This window comes from Bombyx mandarina, chromosome 11 (genome assembly GCF_030267445.1).
Source record: "Bombyx mandarina strain Sakado chromosome 11, ASM3026744v2".
Classification (NCBI taxonomy): domain Eukaryota; kingdom Metazoa; phylum Arthropoda; class Insecta; order Lepidoptera; family Bombycidae; genus Bombyx; species Bombyx mandarina.
In genome coordinates, this window is record NC_143218.1 from 14,856,023 (window position 1) to 14,882,187 (window position 26,165).

At 34.5% G+C, this 26,165-nt stretch overlaps 1 protein-coding gene across 1 annotated transcript in view; it reads right to left on the reverse strand.

Annotated features, from left to right (window-relative positions):
- Nucleotides 1-5,857: 5,857 nt before the first annotated feature.
- The window catches only part of NGR-A10 (neuropeptide receptor A10), a 63,665-nt gene continuing 43,357 nt past the window's right edge, over nt 5,858-26,165 (reverse strand). Inside the window, exons 2-3 of the mRNA XM_089731059.1 lie at nt 9,328-10,882; nt 5,858-6,446 (exon numbers count right to left, since the gene is read on the reverse strand). Of these exons, the coding sequence (XP_089587185.1) occupies nt 9,335-10,648 (1,314 nt within the window). The 5' untranslated portion in view covers nt 10,649-10,882 and the 3' untranslated portion in view covers nt 5,858-6,446; nt 9,328-9,334. The remainder of the gene's footprint in view (nt 6,447-9,327; nt 10,883-26,165) is intronic.

Here is a 26,165-nt window from a genome sequence, read left to right on the forward strand (position 1 = left end):
AAATGGCTTCTGTCGTTATTTTAAGAGTTGCACGCCGTTGTGGGGTGTGGCTTATGCTTGTTTTACGTAATTAACGTTTTGTTGATGGCGAGAACCTGCATGGACACAAACGAGTGACTAGAATAGAATTCTTTGTTAACAATATGCTTTGAAGCATGGTTTTTTCGACAACAGTGTAGCGATGTACCAGTATCAAACCTTAGTCAGTCGTTGAAAATTGTCATGTTACGTTCCGTTGGAACCGAACTATTTTCATGAAAAGGACTATTGTCACCTCTAAATTTGAACTCATGATAATTAAGAAGGTACTGTTAGGTATTTATAAGTACATAATACAAGTTCACATAAATATCACATAAATTATAATAAAGTCTGCTGTCGTGATGGCTTAGTTGCTACGCATATCCGATGATGTTGATCGTATTCTATTAAATCTCGATAAATATGTTTAAAACTAATCTAATTACTTCTGGAAATAGATAATAGTATCTCAGATATAATTAACTGAATTTATTTTAACTTAATAATAATTTTAAATAATTGTTCAATTGACTCGGTTGACTTCACTCGTCTAGTGACGTCGGTCGCACCACCACTCCGTTGTGGTGGGGCGATCAGACAATATATATTCAAGCACACCGAGGTAGCATTCATTCTCGACAGAGAGTTGAAAGTGTAAGCACGATCACTGTAAATTACTCTGTAAGTGCAAAGTGGAAATAAATACAAGCTGTTTGTGTAAAGTGACGCATTATTGAATTCCTGCTGACCTAAGCCCTTTAGTACATAATAAATTATTGTGAGTCTAGAAAATATTTTTCGTGAAGATGGGGAAACCACATTCTACTGGGTGTGAAGTTATAGACATACGACATAGATGTCGAAGTATCAACTGTATTGTATAACTGGGGTCTGTCCAAACCAAAAGGCATTCTTTGCGGTAGAAATAGACAGGATGGTGGCATCTGCCCATGGGCTTACAATACGCCTTACAGCCAGATGTATTGGAGTGATGTAGGCAAAATAAAAGAGAACTGTTCAAGTCGACAATTCGTGTAATACTGTCATAATTTAGTGTGTGCAGTTACAAATATAAGGTTAGGCGAGCTGCACACTACACAGGGAATACAGATAACTCTGCTGCTCATTGCCTGGTGAATCTTTCAGAGGTTTTTTTTACGATTAAACGAGAACAGATTGGCTATTCTACGGTGACCACATTGTTGTGTTAGTACATATCACCGTTCCTTAAGATGAGAAACTCGTGAATGCGGTAAAGTATGTATATATTGATAAAACATTTAGATCTGGCTCACGAAGCTAACAGCAATGTCTCGTGTTGACGTAATCAACATTGTCTTCATATTTATGTCGATGTATAGTTTACTAGTAAAAATTATCGATCAACACCCAAAAATAAAATATTTTGTTATTATTATTATCATTCACAATAACCACTGGGCAGTCGAAAATTACTAAATAATTTATTAACCAGGATTATATTTACGTGAAAAATCTGTGGAGAACCATCGCCATATTTTTCCCCTCTAGCAGATTTCCTTTCCGGATCTGTATTACGTATTATATGCTATTTTATCACGATAATTTGTTTTGGTTTCCCGTATTGATATATTATTTGCGATGTAATGTATCTACATTCTGTTTGGTCTTCGGACTAGGGATACTTATTGGAAAAATTGTGTTACTTACGCACATATTATTTTCTTTATTACAGAGTCTGCAAATGCTTCTTTAATTTGCTATGTATAATGTAAACATGCGCATAATTAGAGCACTCATTGTGTCAGTCAATCTTAGTATGTTTGTTGTAATTTTGCGTATTTTTTTTATTACGTAAATTGGTAATGGGCTTACAGCCCAGTTAGTATATAGTAGTTCCCATGGCTTATAGACATCATAACTGTGAATGACACCGCCTGCCTTAAGATATGAGGTCGATATGTCAATTGTTTTATGTAATGGCTTTTCCCCACCTTTCAAATTGGAATGCGTGACTGCTACGCTACAAAATAGGCAAGATTGTGGTACTTATCAGTGCAGGCGGCTCACAATACGTTCTACTAATAATTTCGATGGGCGATTGCAGAGCTTTAGTGTACTTAGCAGCTTCCATTTCACCGATTACGATAACAATATGACTAGGAATTTTACTTACCAAATAGCATACTTAAAATTTTTTTTTTTTTATTGCCTAGATAGGTGCACGAACTCTTGGCCCATTAGGTGTTAAGTGGTTACCGGAGCCATCGACAACGTCAATGCCGCCATCTACCTTGAAACGTGAGTTCTAAGTTTCAGTGTTACAATACAACGGTTTTCTCCATTTTTCAAACCGAAACGCATTACTGTTTTACGGCAGAAATAGGCAGGGCGGTGGTACCTAGCCGCGCGGGCTCACAAGACGCCCTACCAACAGTAATCACACAAATTATAATTATTGCGGGATTCATTTATATGTATTATACGATATTATTCCTTCACCGTGGAAGTCAATCGTGAACATTTGTCAAGTACGTATTTCATTACAAAATTGGTACCTGCTTGCGAGATCCGAACACCGGCACTGTCGCATCGTTCGATATAGGACATCGGACTCCTAAAATTCGAAATACTAGCATAAACTTTTGTATTTAAACAGTAAATATTTAATAAAATTTGTAGATTTAGTGAAGTCAGGGTAAGAAATCCATTTCATTACCTACGTCAGGAGTATTGGTTTGTAATCACAAACACTAAAACTAGCGTTTCGAACAAAGTAAAATAAATATTATAGCTTGTGTGTAGGTATGTATATAAAATTCAAATTACATCGAAATTTTATGAAAGATACAATTTCCAGTAGCAGCCCTCTGGTTTCAATGACAATTCAATTACAGCCCGAACACCGTTTTCTATTTACGTAAATCGCGATACATATTCTCGTATTCAAATCAATAGAAACTGGAGTTCATTAGAGACGATGTTTATTAATTAAAATCATTAATTTAAGATATCGAATTTGGCAAGCTCCTTCCTTTAGGCGATATGACAACGATTGAGCGAAATATTAATAATCCAAAGCTTTGGTTACTTATTATTGAAACGAAAATTCTGGGCGCGTTTTCAATGTAAGCTTTCTTCCAATGTATTTAATATTATTATTATCTTTAACCAGACAGTTTTGTGACGAAATATCAGTACAATAATGATGTGTGATCTGTACATTTATACTGCGGAATAGGAAATATAGTAATTCAGTTAATTTCGAGATTTACGTAGTGACAGAAGTTATTAGTGTGCTTCAAAATTACCAAATAGAACATTCTATTTTTCATATATTTTTAGTGTACAACTTCAGGTTGTAATTTTATTTTCCTGTCTTTTTTTTGTATCCTATGTTTTGGTCCAATTCCGATATAGAACATGCTACCAACGGAAATTGATTAGACTAAAATTTTTTAAGTATTTTTGTAGGTTGATTGTTGACGTTTGATGTTTATTTTTTATGAGACTTTGCTGTCACTAAGAGCATGTCCTTGACAACACCTACTTTGACCGGGTTCTGACTCCGGACGGAGATCGGACGTTGTGTGTGAGAGTGCACGGGAGTTGCTTAGTGCGGTAAGGCCCTAAAAATATCCTTGGGTCCGCGGTCTGCTCCCAACATCTACAGATCGTCAAGTGCCACATACTGGCGCGTCACCTAGCATGGACATCGTAGAAGGTACGGTCCTCTTTTTTTATTTTTTTATTTTTTATTATCGCTTACATGAGTGGACGAGTTCACAGCCCACCCGGTGTTAAGTGTTGACTGGAGCCCATAGACATCTATAACGTAAATGCACCACCCACCTTGAGATAAGTTCTAAGGTCTCAGTATAGTTACAACAGCTGCCCCAACCTTCAAACCGAAACTCATTACTGCTTCATGGCAGAAATAGGCGGTGTGGTGGTACCTACCCGTGCGGAATCACAAGAGGTGATTAAATTTTGCGGGTTTGATTTTTATTACACGATGTTATTCCTTCACCGTGGAATTTAATCGTGAACATTTGGCAAGTACGTATTTCATTAGAAAAATTGGTACCCGCCAGCGGGATTCGAACACCGTTGCATCGCTCGATACGAATGCACCGGACGTCTTATCCTTTAGGCCACGACGACTTCCTCGGACCGAAAGCCGAAAAAAAAATCATTGACAGCAGCGCCAAGTCATATTAATGGCTCATCTATGTAACCTTTTGATTAAGTAAGTCAGCGATAAGATATATTTCAATCTTGCTTGCTAACTACGGATTCTGGCACATTATTATATTAGTGAAATCGGCGTAATGGAATCTCTTCAGCGGATATTCGCATTGTCGAAAGCAAATCGTTTGGAAAGCATATAATCTAAAGCGAATTGTAGATTGATTGAACGGAATTCCTGAACTTTATAAAGCGTTCGTTCTCTGAATCTGAAAAGTGGTCACGCAAGAGTTACGTGCGAACTTCGCCGATCAGACACGTATCTTGGAGCTTTGAGAATTTTTGCTTCTGTAAAACTGTTTTCCCTTCATTTACTATGTTATTAAAGCTCGAATACTTTTAATTAGGAACGTCGTTTTAGCATGGGAAAGCTCTGAAGGCTTGTGTGCTTTCACTAGTTGTATTTTATGTTTTATCAACATATTCAAATTCGTAATTCCTATAAAATTAAACAGTGAAAATGCAGTAATTTTTGGAACGAAGTTCCTTATGGGACGATGCGGAGGGGTGCCCTAACCGAGAAAAAGCGTCCGTAACGTAAGATTTTTATTAGTAAAGTACATAGTGTACGACTTAACTTTGTAATAGCGTACAAAAAATAACATATTTTTTTATCATTCATTGACCACGATCTCAGAGCGTTCGTTTGCGCAATAGTGTACCACAATAAGTTCGCACGTTACCGAATGACCGTGGGTTGTTGTGAAATCTCCAGTTTTATTGTCTCTAAACCTCGAATAGAACTTAAAATTAATATTTTTATAATGAGGGACTTCGTTCCTATCCGGTGTCCCACGACAGCACACGTCTTTTTTTTATTCTTTCTAATGTAAGGTAGTTACTGGGGACGATAGAACACTTTACAATTAGAATATCGCCCTTCACCTTAAGGCGGAAGTCTAAATTGTCTATAGACAGAACAGTGGTACCTACTCACACAGTACGTCACCGCTATCACTCATTTACACCATCTTATTATATTACACGAAGTTATATTTTAATCGCCGAAATCTTTCGTGGAAATGTAACCGGTACGTATTTACTTAAAAAAAAGTTTGTTATATTGGCCTGATGTCTCAAGATAGCCGATGCTATTCAAGTTTTTATATCTATGGACACTGGTACACCTATCACCAACAGCCTTGGAACAGCTTTCATTCTGATAAAAAAAGACACGTGTGGCACTCGAGGACTGCCGGGGTAAAGCTATTGCATAGTATTTTTTATCAACTTTTACAATTATAATTATACAATAATAATTTAACATTAAAACAATAATAAAATAAGACCACGCTATATTTATAAACATCAACAAAAGCAAAACATTAACTGTCCCCTTCACACTCATAAGCTAGACCGCGCGCGAGAGAGATGGGCAGACTTTTCAAGATGCGCATGCAGTGCGACGTCACGCCGCGCGCTTATTCACAAACACTACACAAGCGCAACGTGTGAATGTGTTGAACGCGAGCTACATGGTAGGCGGAGTGTGGGTGTTAGGTTTTATATTCGTTACGGAATTTCTTGATTCCGTCGCCGCACTCAAAGCCCGCGATAAAAGCTATGCAATAGTTTAAAAACTCACAGGACAAAATAAACGAATATATTATAGTCATTATCTTTGGTATTCTTTATTTGATGAACAGCAAATTGCACATATTTCATACATTGACGTTAAATTATAAGGCTTAGTGAACTCTATTTACATTTTTCCTTTAATACATATATTTATAAAAATAGTTTTAACACAGCTAACTTTCTATATTACTAAGAACATTTATAGAAAAAAGTAATTCCGTCAATGGGCTCAAAGTTCGTTACGAACGGTTAATTGACGTAAATACTTTAATTCTTTAAGTTTAATTACTACCTCTATGAATATTGGTATACGAGTTATTTTAGAATATATGTATATTTACAAATTTAGAGTGCCTTTAGATACTCTACTAATTTATTTCTAATTTCCTTACAGCTTTTTTTTTGGCAATGCTTTTATATTTTGTGCCTATATTTATTTATAACAATTAGCCATTCCTTAATATAGGTATAGTGTTAAATTATTACAAAAGTTTCTACAAATAAATTTGTATTCATTTAAAAACGATTACTTAATATTTAGAGTTTTGTCTAATTGTTTAAATCGAAGTTGTTTTTAAAGTTTTCATGTTTTGACGCTTTGGAAGATTCGAGTTGTGTACCTGCGAAAAAATAACTTCTATTAGAATTATAAAAATTAATTTCAAAAGATATTTCTGAAATTTTATAGTAAATGTGGGATGCAGGCTTCAGACAATTAATAAAAGTTTCGCGGTTACGAAAAAGTGGACGAGCTCACAGCCCACCCGGTGTTAAGTGGTTACTGGAGCTCATAGACATCTACAACGTAAATGCGCCACCCATCTTGAGATATAAGTTCTAAGGTGTCAGTAGAGTTACAACGGCTGCCCCACCCTTCAAACCGAAACGCATTACTGCTTCACGGCAGAAACAGGCAGGGTGGTGGTACCTATCCGTGTGGACTCTCAAGGTCCTACCACCAGTAATTACGCAAGTTATAATTTTTATTATACGTTGTTATTCCTTAGCCGTGAAAGACAATCGTGAACATTTGTTAAGTACCTATTTAATTACAAAAATTGGTTGGAAATTAAATATTTATATCTGACTTTTAATTGGTGTTGAAAAATAGCACTTATTTACCAATCCAATTATCATTTAAATGAATTTGTGCAAGCTTTTGAGACAACTGTACAGTATAATTTATAATTCGAACAAGTTTATTATTTGGAAATGTAACGAGTAGTTAATATATTTGGTTGGCATGTTTTTTGAGCAATAAGTAAATAGTACTCAATTTACAATTTTATTTAAAATAATGACTCTATTAACACAATATTCGTGACGATAAGCAAATAGCCAACGTAGCCGTATTTCGTTCAACATGGGAATAATAAATAGAGGAGGAAATAATAAATCTATCAAAAGATGTGTGGTTTGGTCGAATGGAATATCGTGATTGGAAACAACATTCTGGAAATTAGTTTACTGGACGACGTTATTATAGTCGCGTCTGATGTTTTATTGATAGCTCAAAAATAATGACTAATGTTAGAAACCATTGCTGGTTTTGTTCCACCAATATTCTTGTTTCGTCCGCCAAGTAACCATGCGTTCCGATCTGAAAAGTGGAAAAGACGTAGTATTTGTTGGTTCAGATAATCACTTGATTCCCAAATGAACCGACTAAATAAATATGTTTACTGTATTGGGCTTTATTATTCCTCTGTTTTGTAAGTCTGGTTTTTGCGATTGAAATTACGGATTTCTTTCAGTAAGGCCTAATACTGAACATGTTGTGGTAATTTATTTTATTACAGCGGAAGCTGATACGCCGTCCGCGAATTTTCGATTCGGTCCAATTGATATTCATTGACTATGTTGCGACAAAGATGAATGAGTATGTCTTCTATAATACATACATATAACTTTATGATGATAAAATAAAGTTATTTATTTTCTGAGGATTTTTTATTTTGAACTTAAAGGTTTCACAGTTTTGTGTTGTACAAACTTTGTATCGGGATGTATTCAAGATCGTATTGCGTTCGAGGTTTCGAATATTTTATGTTTTCTGAACACCTTTACAAATTGTATTTTAATAAGTTTTGCTATATGGAAATTATATAAGAGATTGGAAAATATAATTCTAGGTCTAGCCGAAAGCTTTTAATTCTGTTAGTTTGTGGTGTGAAAATTAATGGCTATCCGCAGATATAAAGTGGAAGTATTCGCCATATTTTAATACGATTATTCTAAACTACAAAACGCTTTACCGCTTTACGCTAAGATTAGGGAGGTTTTTTTTATTGCCCTTGTAGGCAGATGAGCACACGGCCCACCTGCGTAACACGGTGAGCGGCTACCGTCACCCATGGACTTCAGCAATGCGGGCGGCAGAGCTAAGCCGCTGCCTACCGATAATGGGAATCGCTTAGAAAGATGAATGTTACCGAAGAGAGAGCTATTACTATAATATTATAGAATAACTGAAAGAGCTCTGAAGAAGTAGCTAGTGGTTGCTGCTGTCGACGTATCGGATACGGTATCGGATACGGTATCGGATACGGTCGATATATTGTCAATTGTCAATATTCTGAGTACATTTCATGATAATAAAATGAATTGGAATGATATAATGCCGCCATGTTTTTATATAGCGACCGTCGTTTTGATGGCGTTTAGAAATAATATTTCCAGGAAATGCAACATCAATCTAAGTCCGCATTGTGGCATGTAAAACCAGACCAATATACAAATCGGAGTGGTTTTACAATCGTAAATAACATTATCGTCGGTAGTAAAACCAGATTTTTTATTGCTTTAGGCAAGATTTTGTCCGTGTTATTGCGATACCCTCAGTTGTATCAAAGCTGTTATTGTAAGTGGATTTTCTGGGCTCTCTTTTTTATTTTCACGAGCGAACGAATGAATTTCGGATCTTTTATCATGTGCGTATTCGTTTTTGATGTTGTAATACAGTGTTTGTAATGGGTAGTCGATATGCTCACACATATCAGACCGAGGTGATTTAGCAGGATTTAGCATTTGGCTCTGCATTTTCGGTTGTACGAAATTGAAGTCTAAAGAAAGTTGACAATTTTAGTCTGTCTGGCTACTTATGATAAGGATATACAAAGTGACCCGGCATACCTTTTCCGGATTTAGTAATAGATTCTCATTTCATTTTCCTACCCAGCTTTTCCACTTTTCTATATAAAGTTCATGTGGAATTTTGACACGAAGTAATCATGCTCTCCGTTTAGAGGGTTGGATAGCCGTTATTCCATTACAAATAGGACTTTGAGCTCATGCCTGTAATTTCTCGTTTCCGGTATATCTTATATATCTCAAGACAAAATGTTTCATCCATTTGTGTTAGTAAAAAGGTCCTTGTCTCTAAATCTGTGAGTGAATTATTGTCATCATCACAAGTTTCAATAGGAGTCGTTATGAATTTAATAGGACTGATCAATTATTTTTACTAAATTAGTAGATTAATTGTGATACCAAGTAACTTACCTATGTTCTATAGCGCTGATACTATAGGTTCCTTGTCTGAAGAAATCACAGATTTATCTGCAAACATGTACATATTTAAACAGTCTTCGTTGGGACTCGGGTTGCTTTCAGGTTTTTCATCTGGACTAATATTATCTACGGCTTCTTCGTCGTATCCTTTCAGTTTATCATTGAATTCTATTTTATATCTAACTGAAGGTATCTTATTTATAGTTGATGTTAAGAGGGACTCCTGTACCGTGTCATTGCCGTTGCAAGTTTTTTCTGATCTGTACATTCCGGTACGATCGGATTGATTAAATTTTCTCTTAGATTTCTTTGTAACGAAAGCACCCAAACATGGAAGTATTTGCTTGAATTCTTTTCTGAAGTTTTCGTTGAGCCAAGCATAGAGGAATGGATTATAACACGTGGAAGACATGGCAATAAAATGTGCCAAGAAAAATACTAGCATGTAATACTTCCAGATCTCAGTCAAAGAGTAAAAGTCAGTACTCATGTTGATGAGATTCAATGGTAACCAGGAAAGACCGAATATAGCTACCATTGCTATCAACATTCTGTTAGTTCTTCTCTTTCGTTCTCTTTCCGCATCTTCTTTTTTACTATTTTTACTTCCTGGTCGAGATTTCAATCGGTCGTTCAACTTAATGCTAACACACGTGTAACAGAATGCCATTACTATGAAAGGTATCACGAATTGCATAATAGTGGTAATAGCCCCAAACGCTTTTCGTATATGATCTGAAGGCCACTTCTCTTCACAGTAAATGTCTGTAAGAGACATGTAGTAGCCATATGGAAAAGTAACTAATAATGCGAAGAACCAAATGAAAATAATTAATCCTAAACAAGTTTTAATCTTCATTCTAGGTTTAAATGGGTAAATGATAACAAAAAACCTATCTATGGCTATTGATGTTAAAGTTAACGTGGAAATATAAACGCTGCAACCTTGCGCGTAAGGCATGATGTGGCATAACAAACTGCCGAATACCCATCTCGCCAGGAACGTGTAAAGAGGAGTAAACGGTACAGCAAACACACAGAGCAAAATGTCCGATAACGCTAAGTTCGTGATAAAGAGATTAGTGACTGTTTGCATTGCCCGATTTCTTATGACGGCATAGCATACTAGTGCATTCCCGAATATTCCTACTGCGAAGATTATAGTGTACGCAACACAGAAGGCTGCCTGAACTCCTTTATACTCGATAGGGTCCATGAAAGATGCGTTTACATTATCATTAGAATGGTTAACAGTGATTGATGTTCCATTGTATGCTGTTGTGTCGTTAGACGTCCATGTTTCGGTCGGCATAGTTTTGAAGTCTTCTTAACTCGGTACTGTGAACGTAGCTGGTTTACTCTTATCATATTTAAATTGAATTGTAGTTTTTATGTTTTTATTTGGTATCCGTTTAAAGCATATCATAGCTTATTTGTGCTTATTTGTGGTTAGACTGTATTTAAATTTTATTCTCGTAGATTTTCATACATTATATCATGCTCCTTCTTTATTAGATGACATGCTATCTCCGTTTGTTGAATTTACCTGGAACAAATGAAGAGTATTATTATAGATCTACAAAATATAAACGAGAATACTAATTGACACATTTTTATACGAATATTTTTTTTATCGAATATTTTGTTCTTTTTCCTTAAGTTTCTATCGAAAGCAAAGTTGTTCACAATCAATTCATCTGGATTAATGACTTATCCGTAAAAGACTCAGAACGGTCATTAACCATTTTGCTTGGGAGCGCTTTTTTAGAAAGTGTAATTATACGTTTGCTTAGTAAAGGATAAACGTATAAAAGTATCGATCATAATAATATATATTACATATAAATCTAATAAGATTCGAATTTTCCGGAAAACAGAAAAAGTATCATTTTTGTTGACTAAAAACTAGTCATAAGATTTATCCAGAAGCCAAACATATTGTTTGGAATACATTACACTTTGAATTGATGATCCTCTTGGCTTTATGAATATGCATGGCATCATTCCAAGCTGGTGCGACTCAGCTCTTAACTATCAGAATTTGTAGGCATCTGTTTTGTTTCTTCATGAAATGGACTCGAATAAAAATTAAAATGCGATGTGATATAGATCTGTCATGATTAATCGCGCTTTTCTATGAGATTGAAATCCTGCCTAATATATGATAGAGATCCTAATATATTTAAATGGTGATCCGATGGTGCAGTAGTTAGCGTCCCTGAATGTTACGCCGAGGGTCGTGGGTTCGATTTCAACATCGGGCAAACATTCGTGTGATGTTCGGTTTCTTTGCTCTTTGAGTGCTTATTATCTATATATGTTATTTAATCGTATATAAGTACCCATAACCGAGTCTTTGGAACCCATAATACAAAGAATCCTAATTTGGGGCCGGATGAACGTGCGTAATTTGTTCCAGTTTTTATATTTTTATTGTTATTACTAGCTGACCCGGCAAACGTTGTGTTGCCTTAAATAAGATTTCTAGGGAAATTCTACTGTAGAAAAAAAACCTCATTTAACCACATAATACCTCATTATAAACAAAAAAAAAATATCCAAAAAATTAAAATAAAAAATAAATGTTTGGAGTGGACAACCCTTTTCACTTAGGGGTATGAAAAATAGATAGTAGCCTATTCTCAGACATACTGAACATACTATTGATACACAAATAAAACCAAAAAAAACATGGCTGAAAAATGAATAGTATTGTATAGCTCTCAAATATATTAAGTGTATAATCTGTGATGTATAGTGAGTAAGTAAGACAGGAGACCGGCTTCGTCCTCATCCCTACTACGTAATGTTTGCTGGATGAGTGGTGACACCTGGCGGGGATAGCTGATCGATTGATAGTAGATCAGTAGTCGACCGGCGAGGGCGGGAGAACAAATTCAATTTAAAAAAAATCATAATTAAAGGAACTTGAAATTATAAACTCTGAATAAGAATTTATCGTACTACAATTATAATATTTGATTGCCATCTTGCAACCTTATTGCGGATCTGTGCATAGAATAAAAAAAATATTAATCGGGATGGAAAAATAGGGGTTGATCGTATAAGAGTGAAAATTGAGAGTAATATGATTTTTTTAATTTTAAGTCATGACAAAACAAAATAATACATTTGCCAAAAAAATTAAAGTTTATAATTAACAAATAAAAAATAGGGGTTGATCATAGAGGGATGAAAAATTGAGAGTAACATCAGATTTTTTATTTTAGTTCATGACAAAATAAAAATGAAAATGAAAATCTTGCCAAAAAAATTAAAGTTTTTAATTAGCAAATAAAAAATAATGGTTGATCGTAGAGGAATGAAAATTTAGGGTTGTATGTATTTTTGTATGCTGTATCATAAAAAAAAAAATTGTCTTAAAAATAACAAATAAAATTTAGGGGTGGACCCACCCTTAACATTTAGGGGGATGAAAAATAGATGTTGTTCGATTCTCAACCCTGACCGATATGCACGCTAAGATTCACGAAAATCGGTCTAGCCGTTTCGGAGGAGTATGGCAACGAAAACTGTGACACGAGAATTTTATATATTAGATAATAGTGAGGAAAAAAAAACGCGCACGAATCCATCAAGATAATTTATTTGAAAATTTTGAATTTTTAATTCGAATTCATATTGTTAAATACTGTTACATATTGTAAGGTTGCTATTTTCCCATTCATGTTGGTATTATCAATATCTTCTTATTTGTAAGTCAATGGGAGGGTCATTAATTTTGATCTCGATTTGCCTTTTGTTCCTATTGTAAGTCTGAATTTGAAAAGTTCTAGTTGACGTCAAACAAGCGATCAATCATAAAAATGTAAGATAAATCAAACTACAGTGTATATACATGATCCGATCTCATCTAATTACATTTGTGTCAGAAGCAGATTTATTTGTCAATACATTTGGCCGATGGGAAGTTTGACAATGATCGAGCCTATGATGTTCAAAATTCGATAAGGCGACCTTTTAAAACAAGCATTTGCTTACTTTCGGCATATTTTGTTGTATATCTTTTTTCTTATATATCTTTCTACTTCTACATATCTTTATTCTTATCCGGAGCGTGTGATTGTTTTGCAACATAAATGGGTAGGTGGGTAATACGAGCCCGCACGTCTCGCATCACGTTAATGGGGAAGTAATGTACATATAATTCGTTGACTGATGGCCTGACTAGATACACTGAGTCAATGATCGCATTCTGGTAGCTGCCGTGAAGCAGGGAAACATAATCAACTGGTTTGGCTTTGAATGTCAGTTTGTTGACTTAGCTACTACTGACTTTGATGCGAACGCGAATCTATACTATTATATAAATCTACAGTGGTTTTTACGGATGTTCCGTTACTACTGAACCATGCATCCGATTGACTTAAAACTTGGTATCCATGTAGAAAATACATGTACTTTATGGATAGGCTTATATTTATATGAGTGTTGGACTCCATAATAATAATGCCAATAAATGCATAATAATGTTAATTTTAAATGCCCAGTGAAGCGGGCGAGTACGGCTAATTTAGTTTGATTGCGCCATAGTGATCAAGCTACAATTTATTTTCTATTGTCTTGCAGATGTATTTTTTAAGTACTTAAAATTAAATATTAACATTTATTTTAAGTTAAAATATTTATCTGATTTATTACTTTTTATTCGTTAGAAGGGAAATAGGCTTTTTTTTCTTATCGTAAACTCAATGTTACTGTAAACTTCGTTCGTTCGATCCCGACTTATCAAAAATCCATTCTAACAACGGTCGAACAATAAAGTGATTTATTACTACTAGTGTTTCTTTTTTTCAGAAAACTTGTGATTAAATGAAATTCTTGTTCTGTTTTCTGTTGAATTAATCGAGAAATTTAAAGGAAGAATTTCGAAAGCCATTTCTTATTTTTAGTTTTCTAAATCTAAACGTGTTGTTTAGCTTTTTAACATCAAAATAGTGTGTGCAAATCGTCCTTGAGTTTAGTTTAAATTTGTTTTCATTGCTTTCCACTGATTGCTTTTTCATCGAAACAACAATTTACTGACTACGAATTTCCATTACGTATCGGTAAATTGCTATCATTAAGTTCCAGGTTCATTTATAAAACATTCCTCGCTACATTCACTCTGATACATACATACGTAATGTGGAGTAATGATTTTGTAAGAACAAATGTTCCTGCCTACGCTTCGGTACAATTTATTTGAGAGCATAAATTATCCAGCCTTTTAGTCGACTACGCAAAGAAAGGTAATGACTGAGTAATAGCTTTGTAAGTCCAACCGGGAAACTAGCTGTGGCTATTTTTTGTACAGTTTGGAATTTCGGGGACCAAATACCTACTGAATCCGAATTGTTGGGTTGTACCTACAGAGTTTGCGCTTGGAATTTTCGTTCAAACAGATTATTTTATAAAAGGAACGGTATTTAATGAGTATCATTACTTTATCCGTACAGGGCCTATAATTTATCATCAGAAAAAAATCTTACTAATATTGTTGATGTGAATTTCAGTTATTCTTAATGATTTCTTCCTATTTATGAACTTTATCTTAGAAATTGCCGTTTAGGTAGTATACGGAAATTTAAAGTCATTTATTTAAATATTTTTTAAATCTATCACTCAAAATATGCACCTATAGCATCCATGCATTTTTGCCAGCTTTAAATGCCTTCTTGAAGGAGTCCGGTACATAGGAGACGTGATGAGTTTATATGAAAATTTTCATGTTTATTTTCTAGTCTTTGTAAATACTTTATAAATATAATGTGTATTATGTATATAACTAATTTAAGTAATTGGAAATGTTTGACATATGTAACGTATTTTGTGTGTGTAAATAATACTTAATTATAATATATTTTAGAATTAAGTTTTTCACTAAATGTGTACTCAGTAAAATTCATATTTACATGTTCGTGAACCTATTCACTGTGTCATTTTTAACGGGTATTTTAAAGAATATAACATCTAGTTTATATCTAGTCTGTGGAATATATTTCAATGTAATGCGTAGTTCATATTTTTAAGGTAGTCTGTAATCCTTGGAAAACAACAAAAAACTCACGTGTTTTTTGTTGTTACTTTTATAATTCATATTTAAAGTTGTTTTGCTGCGAATGTTGAAACCTGTTGATAACTTAGCGGTAGATTGGGTATAGTTAGCTTCCAGTGTCGCCATTAATTTATCGTTATTGACTTTAGTTTTCGGGCGATCATGGGGTTCATTTTTAATTACATAATTTCCATGTCGGACGAGTTCAAATTAATAACGAATGGTGCGTTCGTTTGTATTGTTCAGTCCGTACACGTCATTAATAATTACAAACTCGTATTCCATAATTACTCATATTCTTATAATGTCCATATTAATGAAAATTACACAAATGCAGCGAAAACAAAACACTAATCAATAAACACATTTAATGACGCAATTTGAAAATAGATTTCCATGTTATAAAAAAATAAAATTGATTTGAATTTAGAATTTATTGCTAGCTATAACGTTTCAAATGACTAGTAATGTAAAGGTTACTTGTAGATAATAATACTATTAAGCCATCCTTGGTTATTAGCTCCATCTAAAATAGCACAATAGGAGCTAACCGGAGCGAAAAAAAAACTCTTTTAAGATAAACACTCTTAAAATATAATATAATGTCTTAAGAATTTGTTTATCTTGAGAAATGTTTGCTCAGGAACTCGTTAAAGAGATCTGAATAGAATCCGGTTAATGGAGTGTCGTCAAACATCCCGTGTTTTCATGTTATTTTTTTTTTAAATTGATTTCAAAACGTATTTATGTTGAAATTGACCTCATTTTTATTTGGTTTGCTTATACAATGTATACGACGTATGCGTTTAGATTTCGAGAAATTAATTTATGTTGATGAATAATTTATAATAGTGTGACTTAGGCTTGATATAGGACAAGTTGGATCGTGCCAATGTAAAATAGGAAGGAGGTACATACATATCGATGGGCAGGACATATAGTTCGTATGGAGAAGACCAGATTGCCAAGACAACTACTTTATGGCTTTACTGGTGGTAGGACCTCTTGTGAGTCCGCACGGGTAGGTACCACCACGCCTATTTCTGCCGTGAAGGAGTAATGCGTTTCGGTTTGAAGGGTGGGGCAGCTGTTGTAACTATATTTGAGGCCTTAGAACTTATATCTCAAGGTTGGTGGCGCATTTACGTTGTAGATCTGCTCCAGTAACTACTTAGCACCAGATGGCCTGTCAGCTCGTCTACCCATCTAAGCAATAAAAAAAAATCAGAGGGCCGCAGAAGTCGCGGCAGGCCCAAACTCCGATGGTTAGATGGCGTAGGGCACGACCTTAAAGGTATCGGTGTCAGGAACTGGAAGGAGAAAGCCCTGAACAGAGCAGTCTGGAGAGACATACCGGACCAGGCTAAGACCCACCCTGGGCTATGAGGCCTAAGATGATGATGATGATGACATACATATCGAGGGGTGAAAGGCTATTTAGTTTAAGCGACATTTCCCTTAATACACTAGATTTATCTTTGTAATTAAAGGTGTGTTTTATTTGGTATTAGCATCAACAGTTAGATGTTTTTAATTGAACTTCAATTAAGTTTACTCTATTCAAATAGCTGAAGAAAGATTTTTGTTTGTTTCTTTCTTTCTTTCTTTCTTGTATGAATTTTTTTCCAAATTTCCAACTTTAAATGGCTGCCCTGTAAATTTCCAAAAATATCGATTAAACCAAATAACCATTCACCTGTCGATATATAGGTAACGATGATGGCGTTGACTCTGCGAAAAGCTCGACTGTGATCTTTTGAAGTGGCCCTCAACGTGAATCTTTACGTAAACTCAATCCGATCTCGGAACTTCGGGCCCAAAAATCCAAAAAAAAGTACTAGCGGTCGGTGTGATACAAATTGTATAATAAGTAGTTTGCTATTTTTGGCCTAGTGATTTTCTGTGTCAAGTTATAATCGTTACACACACAGTTGATGAAAAATGGCGAATCTATAGCCATAGCCAAGTTGAATCAAATCAAGCCATAATTAAATTGAATTGAATTTATTTACTATAACGGTTTTAGATATATTATTATAATGAACAGAGAGCGTATATTTACCTTTAATATTAGCAGAACGAATGAAATAGCACACGCAGTAGTTAAAACTTCAAAATTCAAGAGTGAAGAGTCTTGATGATTAGTAATTTTAGGCTGACGCAGTCCGTTACGTATAGTATTGGTAAATAGTACACATTTACCTCTTTGTAATAAAAATTCGAATCAAAAATTATTACCCTTTGTATTTATACATGTATTATACTAGATCGGCAGTCAATTATTTATTTTATTACATCAATAAAGGTTAATGATAATTGCATGATAAGTTTTAGATCAAACAAAAATCACCTTCGTCATTTTTACGTAGTGAATAAACATTTATTGTAGACTCATGCTATGTGACGTACTAATGATACTGTAAACTTTACTAATATCTGATAAAGTTGAACAATAATAATCAAATTTTATTTCATACTAAAACAAAATTAAATCCAATAAGATATCGGTTGATTTTCTTTTCTTATCAAAATCAATAACACATACTAGAGAAGTCAAGAATACAGCAATGTCATAATCCAGGTGCTTGTCCTAGTTCAGTTACACACAGTAGTTTTTATTATCTGCAGTTTTGATACTTATTTTAAGGGGGGACGTAGAGGGAGAAGAGGTCGACCGAAGAAGACGTGGATGGAGTGTGTGAATGACGATATGAGAGAGAGAGAGGAGTGAGTGTTGAGATGACGGCTGATAGAAGAGAATGGAAGAGAAAAATTAGCTACGCCGACCCCACCTAGTGGGATAAGGTGGAGAAAAAGAAGAAGACTTATTTTAAGTAGTTAATATTTATATCGTACAATGAACCTTCAACGCTGTTGTTTTATGATATTCCAAATGAGATATTCAGACTAGCACGCTGTACATTGTTAACAGGTAATTGTACTGAAACTTTAAATGAATACTTTCGATCATTAAAATTCATTGACGACCGCCACATTATAGGCTACATAATCTGGTTTAATTCGCGTGTTTAATTTTTGGTCAATAAAGATCTCTGATCTGTCTCTCTGATCTCTGATCCATCTGAATTTCGAAAATAAAATTAAAACCTGTTCATATATAAAGAGGGGGTCATCAGCCTTTCACTTTCGTATTGTACACGAAAAATTTCAATAGCTTCAATTATCACGCCATTTAAGCAATAAAACTTTTAATAAAAACGAATATTAAGATAATATAATAATCAAATTTTGTCGTATAGTCCTCATAGAAACGAGAATGATAAAAAGATTACGTTTTCAACATTATTTATGACGGTGCATTTAAACGATTAATTTTCACGAGCACGAGAATTAACTGTGCAAATATTACGTCTCTTGTGACTTTGTGGTGTTACTTCGTAGGTACACGAACAATATATTATTATTGTTGATAGTTATTCATTTACAACGTTTTGTTTTAGTATAAATATTTAAAGGATTATAACGTATTTCAAACTATTAGATTGAAAAAAAAGGGTGCGTGTACTTATGTACGCGCTTAAGAAGTTATACTTTATTTTTATTAAATTTATTAATTTTTTTTTTAATCAATTTGAAAAAAATCGATTTAACAGCATCTTCAAACACGCATGTTGGACATCCCTTTTCTTGACATCGTATAAATTCGATAATTCTCGGTACGGTTCGGAAAGTTCACCTGTGGCTATATTCAGACTCGCCAAGTTACGTCGGTCGTATTGTAATCAGCGATTTAGTGGGCAACTTCATTCTGTTAATTTTGTGTCACGGTGCGCGCGCATCGTAAAATTTCACTCTCATAAATTTTTCATAAAGTGCCTAAAGAAGTATAGCTTCAAAAATACAATGACAAATACAAAAATTTCATGCATCTGTGTGTGTAAATAGCTTTGTAAGATTAATTCCATTTGTGTTGAAGAAAATTTCTACATTCAATTCAAGATATCGCTCACCTTATCACATAAAATTCTATTTTCCGAACACCCTGTAAACGATTGTTTTCAATACTTCAAATAGTGTAAGTTGGATCGTTCCAAATCGTTCGAGAAATTCGTAGGATCAATAAAAGATGGGCCAATTTTTTTTCGATATCGTTTAGTAGGGTGCTTATAGGATGGTTTTATTTATTCTTCTGGTTTGTTTGAAATGGAAAGAGGGTAAGTGAATACAGCTTGTTTGAGCGATAAAAGAAATTATCGTTGGAATATACCAGTATATCGTTATTGTATTTATAAAGTTTTATTTTATTGCTATGGGCCGTTGCTCTGTTGAGTGTAAAAACACTAGAGCATTGGCCCACTCACGGCCCACTTTATGTTAAGTGGATATCGGTGGCTATACACCACAACCTTAATGGCGCCACAATGATATGAGGTCGAAGTTCAGTTGTAACTAGATGTTTATGATGTAGTAGATGTCTATGGGCTCCGGTAACCACTTAACGCCAGGTGGGCTGTGAGCTCGTCCACACTTCTATGCAATTAAAAAAATGTGTGACGGCTGCGGAAATAGGAAAGGTGGTAGTGATAAGAAAGTTACTATTACTATATAATGATATTATATTCTGAAAGCGAAATAAAAATAAAGAAGAATTCGTCGGGCATTTTAGAGGATCTGTGATCACGGACGATTAAGGTTTTAATTTTTAATAATGTCAATTTTATTCTAATTATTTATTTTTACGTATTTACTATGTGTTCAACGCGATTTCCCCAGGGTTAAATTTATAATTCAGAAAGAATTAAGCTCGTTGCATTTATGTACTGAAATAAAGAATTACTCGTGTCAATCAATCTCTCTATAAATTTGTACTTGTTAATAGTCGATTTGTAGATCCATTAGTGCGCAAAATCACAATTTACAAACGATCACGAACCAACAAAAACACTGTTATGTTTGCCATAACCGTCGTAGGCCGTGTCGTTTGTGATAACCATCAAATATATTTATCTAGGTTGATTTAATATCTTTGTGCAAAATTCATCCGAAACCGTTTTGTCACCTTTACTATTGATAAAGGAACAAATATCCAAATATACAACCTTTCACATTTATAACATTCGTATAGATACTACATTTTAAAGAGAAGGCAAAAGTTAATATCGTAGCCACATTAACGAGTTCTCACTTGCTAAATATCGTAGAAACATTAACGAGTTCTCACTTGCTAAATATCGTAGAAACATTAACGAGTTCTCACTTGCTAAATATCGTAGAAACATTAACGAGTTCTCACTTGCTAAATATCGTAGAAACATTAACGAGTTCTCACTTGCTAAATATCGTAGAAACATTAACGAGTTCTCACTTGCTAAATATCGTAGAAACATTAACGAGTTCTCACTTGCTAAACATACATTTCAAACGGCTATAACTCAAACTGAAAACACGATTTGAAAGGAATTTCGTGTTATCAACATTCTCAATGTTCCAATTGGTTCTGTGAAGTTGTCTTAGTCAACTCAATTTTCTACGTAATTATTAGTTACTCATTGTCAGTAAGTATTGTCTTGACAAGCTTTAACCCTGCATGAGTGTAATAATTACAATAGTTTGGTACACTTATTTTGAACCAACCATTGTTGTACAAAACTAATATAAGGTTAACAAATGAAAATTCTGGAATAAACATGGTGATATATCTTTGTTTATTTTATATTGCTTAGATCGGTGGACGAGCTCAAAGCTCTTCTGGTGTTAAGTGGTTACTGGAGCCCATAGACATCTACATAAGTTCTAAGGTCTCAGTATAGTTACAACGGCTGCCCCACCCTTCAATCCGAAATTACTGTTTCACAGCTGAAATAGGCAGGGTGGTGGTACCTACCCGTGCGGACTCATAAGAGGTCCTATCACCAGTAATTACGCAAATTATAATTTTGCGGGCTTGATTTTTATTACACGGTGTTATTCCTTTACCGTGGAAGTCAATCGTAAACATTTGTTAAGTACGTATTCCATTAGAAAAATTGGTACCCGCCTGCGGGATTCGAACACCGGTGCATCGTTAGATACGAGTGCACCGGACGTCTTATCCTTTAGGCCACGACGACTTCGATTTTATATATAACGACTATATAAATACTTCGATTTATTATGAGAGTAACTTGTTCAAGTCGGAATGCTTAATATTTTTCTTTCCTATTCGTACACTCTTGACAGAGTGGTCGTGGTCATGCATCAGTCGGATCCTGCGATACCGATGCTCTCGCGATGCGACGCCATGTGGCACGATGTTTCGCAGAGTGAGAGCAAACATTTATGTTGGAGTGAGTAACAGATTTTATGAGGTCGGTCCATCGTGTTGGAGATCGTCCGCGAGATCTTTTGCCCTCGACTTTCCCTTGCACCACCAACCGCTCAATGGAATCCTCATTACGAGTGATGTGCCCGAAAAACTTGAGGATTCGTAATTGGACTGTTGACGATAGTCTCTCCTTGATGTTGAGCTCTTTCAGGATTGAAATGTTAGTACGGTGCGCGGTCCACGGAATTCTGAGGAGACGTCTCCAACACTACATTTCCAGTGCGTCAATCTTACGACGGTCTTGCATCCTCAGCGTCCACGTCTCAGCCCCATACAGAAAGATTGGAAAGACCAGGCATCTCATTAACCGAACTTAATATAGAGAAACCATATGTAGGGTACATGTGGGATTTACTATAAGAGAGAGAAATAACGGGGCTGGGGCTACATGTATTTGGAAGGGAGAAGATAAGACAGAAATGCCGCTGCTTAGCACACAGGAGATCCTTCATACTACGTTTAGGTCAAGTTCTCGATGGACTATGTTACGCTTGACTTTGGCGTGACCTTGAAGAGGGACTTCGGCTGCTATGTCCGTCACCGGTGCTATCACCGGTGTTTCGATTTGTAGAAAATAATATTTTGTTATTAGATAAAATAGATCGATAAGTAAGCACACAATCATTCAAGTCGTTTTCCACACGCACCTTGAAAGTTTTTATAATATTAACTAGCGACCCGCCCTCGCTTCGCTTCGGAAACTGTAATTTATTATTGATTTCTAAACTATTTAATGAATGTTATTATACATATAAACCTTCCTCTTCAATCACTCTATCTATTAAAAAAACCGAATCAAAATCCATTGCGTAGTTGTAAAGATTTAACCAAACATAGGGATATAGGGACAGAGAAAGCGACTTTATTTTATACTATGTAGTGATATATTATAGAATATTAAATAAATCCAGTTAACAAGCTATTGAGAGAATTTTCGAACGTAATTACAAATATTCTTGTGTAATTTTATCCCTTGAATATAATTAATGTGAGTATTTGAAGTAGGTATCTCGTTTTGAATTTTAAATTACCGCTGCACGCGCGATGTTTTCAGACACCGATTTATTCACTGTCATCTTTGATCTATTTTTAATTATGTTTACGTTCTTTCAAACTTTTACGATCGCGAGTTCCTATTACGTTATTTAAAATAAAATAAACAGAACATTTTAAGTTGTTTGAATCTGCGTCGTACATGAGGTGAGTTTGGCTGACGCAATAGCAATCATCCTGTTAGATATATTAAGCGATTTTTTTCTTCTTTTAATTTCGTCATCAGCCATATCTATATAATTTAAATCGATAAAACAGAAGAGATAAGAACCATTTTTCTCTGTTTCATAGCCGAATTTTTTTTTTTTTTTTTTATGTATTTCATAGTTATTGAAAAGTTTCAATATTCTTCTAACTGACTATATCATCTTTTAAAATGTCATTAGTACAATAAGAGAGGAAATGTAATAATACATTAAAGAAATCTAATCTTGAGGTGTTAGTGAGCGAAAGTGGGGCGTTTGCAACTAATTTGGCAATCATTAGGCCTTTATAAACTATAGTGAGTTTTCGGTGTGCTTTTACTGTCTTGTTTACAGTCTTCATAACACAGGAGAAATCAATCAACCAACCAATAATGTCGGTATCAATAAATGTATAAACGTTCTATGTAAGAAGTGAGAGAAAAACTACTGTCGATTCAACTGGAGTGCACATAAGTATCTAATGAATCTTCAGAACCAGAGTTGCCAAAGTCATTTTCCAAGAGACTAGCAGAGTAATTGGATGAACTGGAACACCACAGGAAGATGCCTCTTGTATATATTACCCGGATAATCTACAAACTATCCAACATACGGGAGTATGGAATATGAAAATTAGATCTCAATCGCAAACGCACATAAGCATAAACTTGTCAATGCGAACGCTGCCTAAATACCTACCTAACTTCATTTGAATAATGTCACATTGTTCTGAAAAAGTCACAGATACTCCATAGTGTAAAAGCTCGCAGAAGATTTTTTTTATTGCTAAACTAATTATGAAATATATAATCTTATGAAAATTATCAAGATCTTAATAGATAGAAATCGATCATAATAATAGAAATTATCAAGACCTTATAAGAGTGAAAATATTATGCTGGCATCAACGTCGAACTTCCAAGCTTTAGTCTATATATGCCTGTCTCGAATCGATATGGTACAGGTACATGATTCACTTGTGTGCAAAATCTTGCTATAGAATAATGTTCTAGAAACCGTTTAAGTCAAAAACGAAACAATGGTACCCAAAGAATAGAAAGTATTAAATGAGAGGCTAATTTAAATAAGAATTTGTTAAGTCTCGGCACTTAGAAATGGCAATCGAATCTCGAATGAGCGGCGGGATCTCACTGAAGCCTTACGAAGTAATTCAAATTTTATTAGTTAATACAAATTTATTCTAACGTGCCTGCCTACTCGAGTTCCAAGCTAAAGTGGTTCGGGTTTCTGAGGTTCAATATTTGGCCATTATGTTCAGTAGAGTGGAGGCTAATGATTTTTATTTGCTCTCAATGAAAGTATCTTTATTTTTATTACTGCGCTACATTAACGAAATAAGATTCAAAAGATGATGATCATTTCACTACATGTCTAATTTTAGATCCTTGACTATTTATATTTAGATGTCAAAATCTCTGAACGTGATTTTCATCCCTTTAAAAACATCGGATTGATTTGAAACTTATCAAGGACCGATGACAATACAATAATCCTCACAATTTTTTATGATATATTTTTTTCTTAAGCACCCTATTTTCTGAAGTTATATTCACTTATTTTCTACTTTTTAAAGGAGGTAACTGCAAAACCGTGGTTTATTCATGGTTAGAGGTAAAATGATAGTTTACGTTGACATTTAAAACAACGTTTAGCTAACTCGTAATATAATTACATTTATCAATTACGAGCATATTACCTTAATACCTTAAAGTACATATAAGTATAGTGAAAAAATATTAGGCTTCTGAAACAGATTCAAACGCACACGTTAATTCAGTTCAAATAAAGGGTAACAAAAAACAACATTTTACCGAAACGTAAACAAGTTACCAAAGCAATAAAGTTGCCTGAAATGTGACTTCGTAAACTAGAAAAGGAGTCTTATTTTCGGAGCGTTAAAGGTGTATTTAAATTTACAAAGTCACTGTTAAAGGTTCTTTTTTAAATCACTCTTTCCGGCCGTTTTAAATAAGGGTCCTTTATGCCTCGGACGGACAAGAGTTAATTTAGGCGGCTGATTTAAAATTACTCTCTTGTGAAGGTGAAGGGTTGTTATGAAGAAACAGTCTTATTGTTGTTGCTTTATTTAACCGGACGGGGCTTTTCATTTATTGTATTTTTAACGAACATTTTTATTTTCACTAAAAATTCGTATACTTAATTGTTTTAATTTATGGTTTTTGTAAATATAATAGGTGATTGTTATTAAACCATTACCATTCACGACAACCTTAAGGGAAGCAATCAAAAACAATGAAGGGGTTACTTATTTTGAAGTGAAAACTTCTTTAGAATCGTTGTGATTTCAAACCGGATGCAACGGAAAAAAACGACAGGTAAGAGACACAAATACAAAAATGTGTAGGATGAAGCCAGCAAAGAATGAGACAGAAAAGTACATACTATTTAATACAGCGCCATCTGTGAGATTTTTTAATACTAACGTGTGTATGAAAGCTCTTGTAGTGAATTTTAATTTAGGATTATACGTGAAATTAAAATATCAATTCACGAGGCGCTACCTTACAATTATTTACTAATGACAAAATTTTACATATACTTAAGACGTTTAGGATAATTGTATTTTGATTTTGAAAGGTTTCACTTCTACCACGTGTGAATTGCACACATTTTGTTTTTTTTTTTTATTATTATAGTATACGCAATGTATGCGCAATTAATGCTCAGGATCAGTGGCCTAGTCTAAGCGGAGGTCGATGACGCACGTGCGTTCGGGTAATCGATGCATCTAAACAAATGGGTAAACTGTCTGATATGTTCGCATCGAGTGAAGCAACTATATCCAGTACTTTTCTTATATGTACAGAAATATTTATTATAAAAAAATTGACGGTAGTTATGAAGTCGTCGTGGCCTAAAGGATAAGACGTCCGGTGCATTCGTATCGAGCGATGCACCGGTGTTCGAATCCCGCAGGCGGGTACCAATTTTTCTAATGAAATACGTACTTAACAAATGTTCCCGATTGACTTTCACGGTGAAGGAATAACACCGTGTAATAAAAATCAAACCCGCAAAATTATAATTTGCGTAATTACTGGTGGTAGGATCTCTTATCAGTCCGCACGGGTAGATACTACCACCCTGCCTATTTCAGCCGTGAAACAGTAATGCGGTAATTTTGGTTTGAAGGGTGGGACAGCCGCTGTAACTATACTGAGACCTT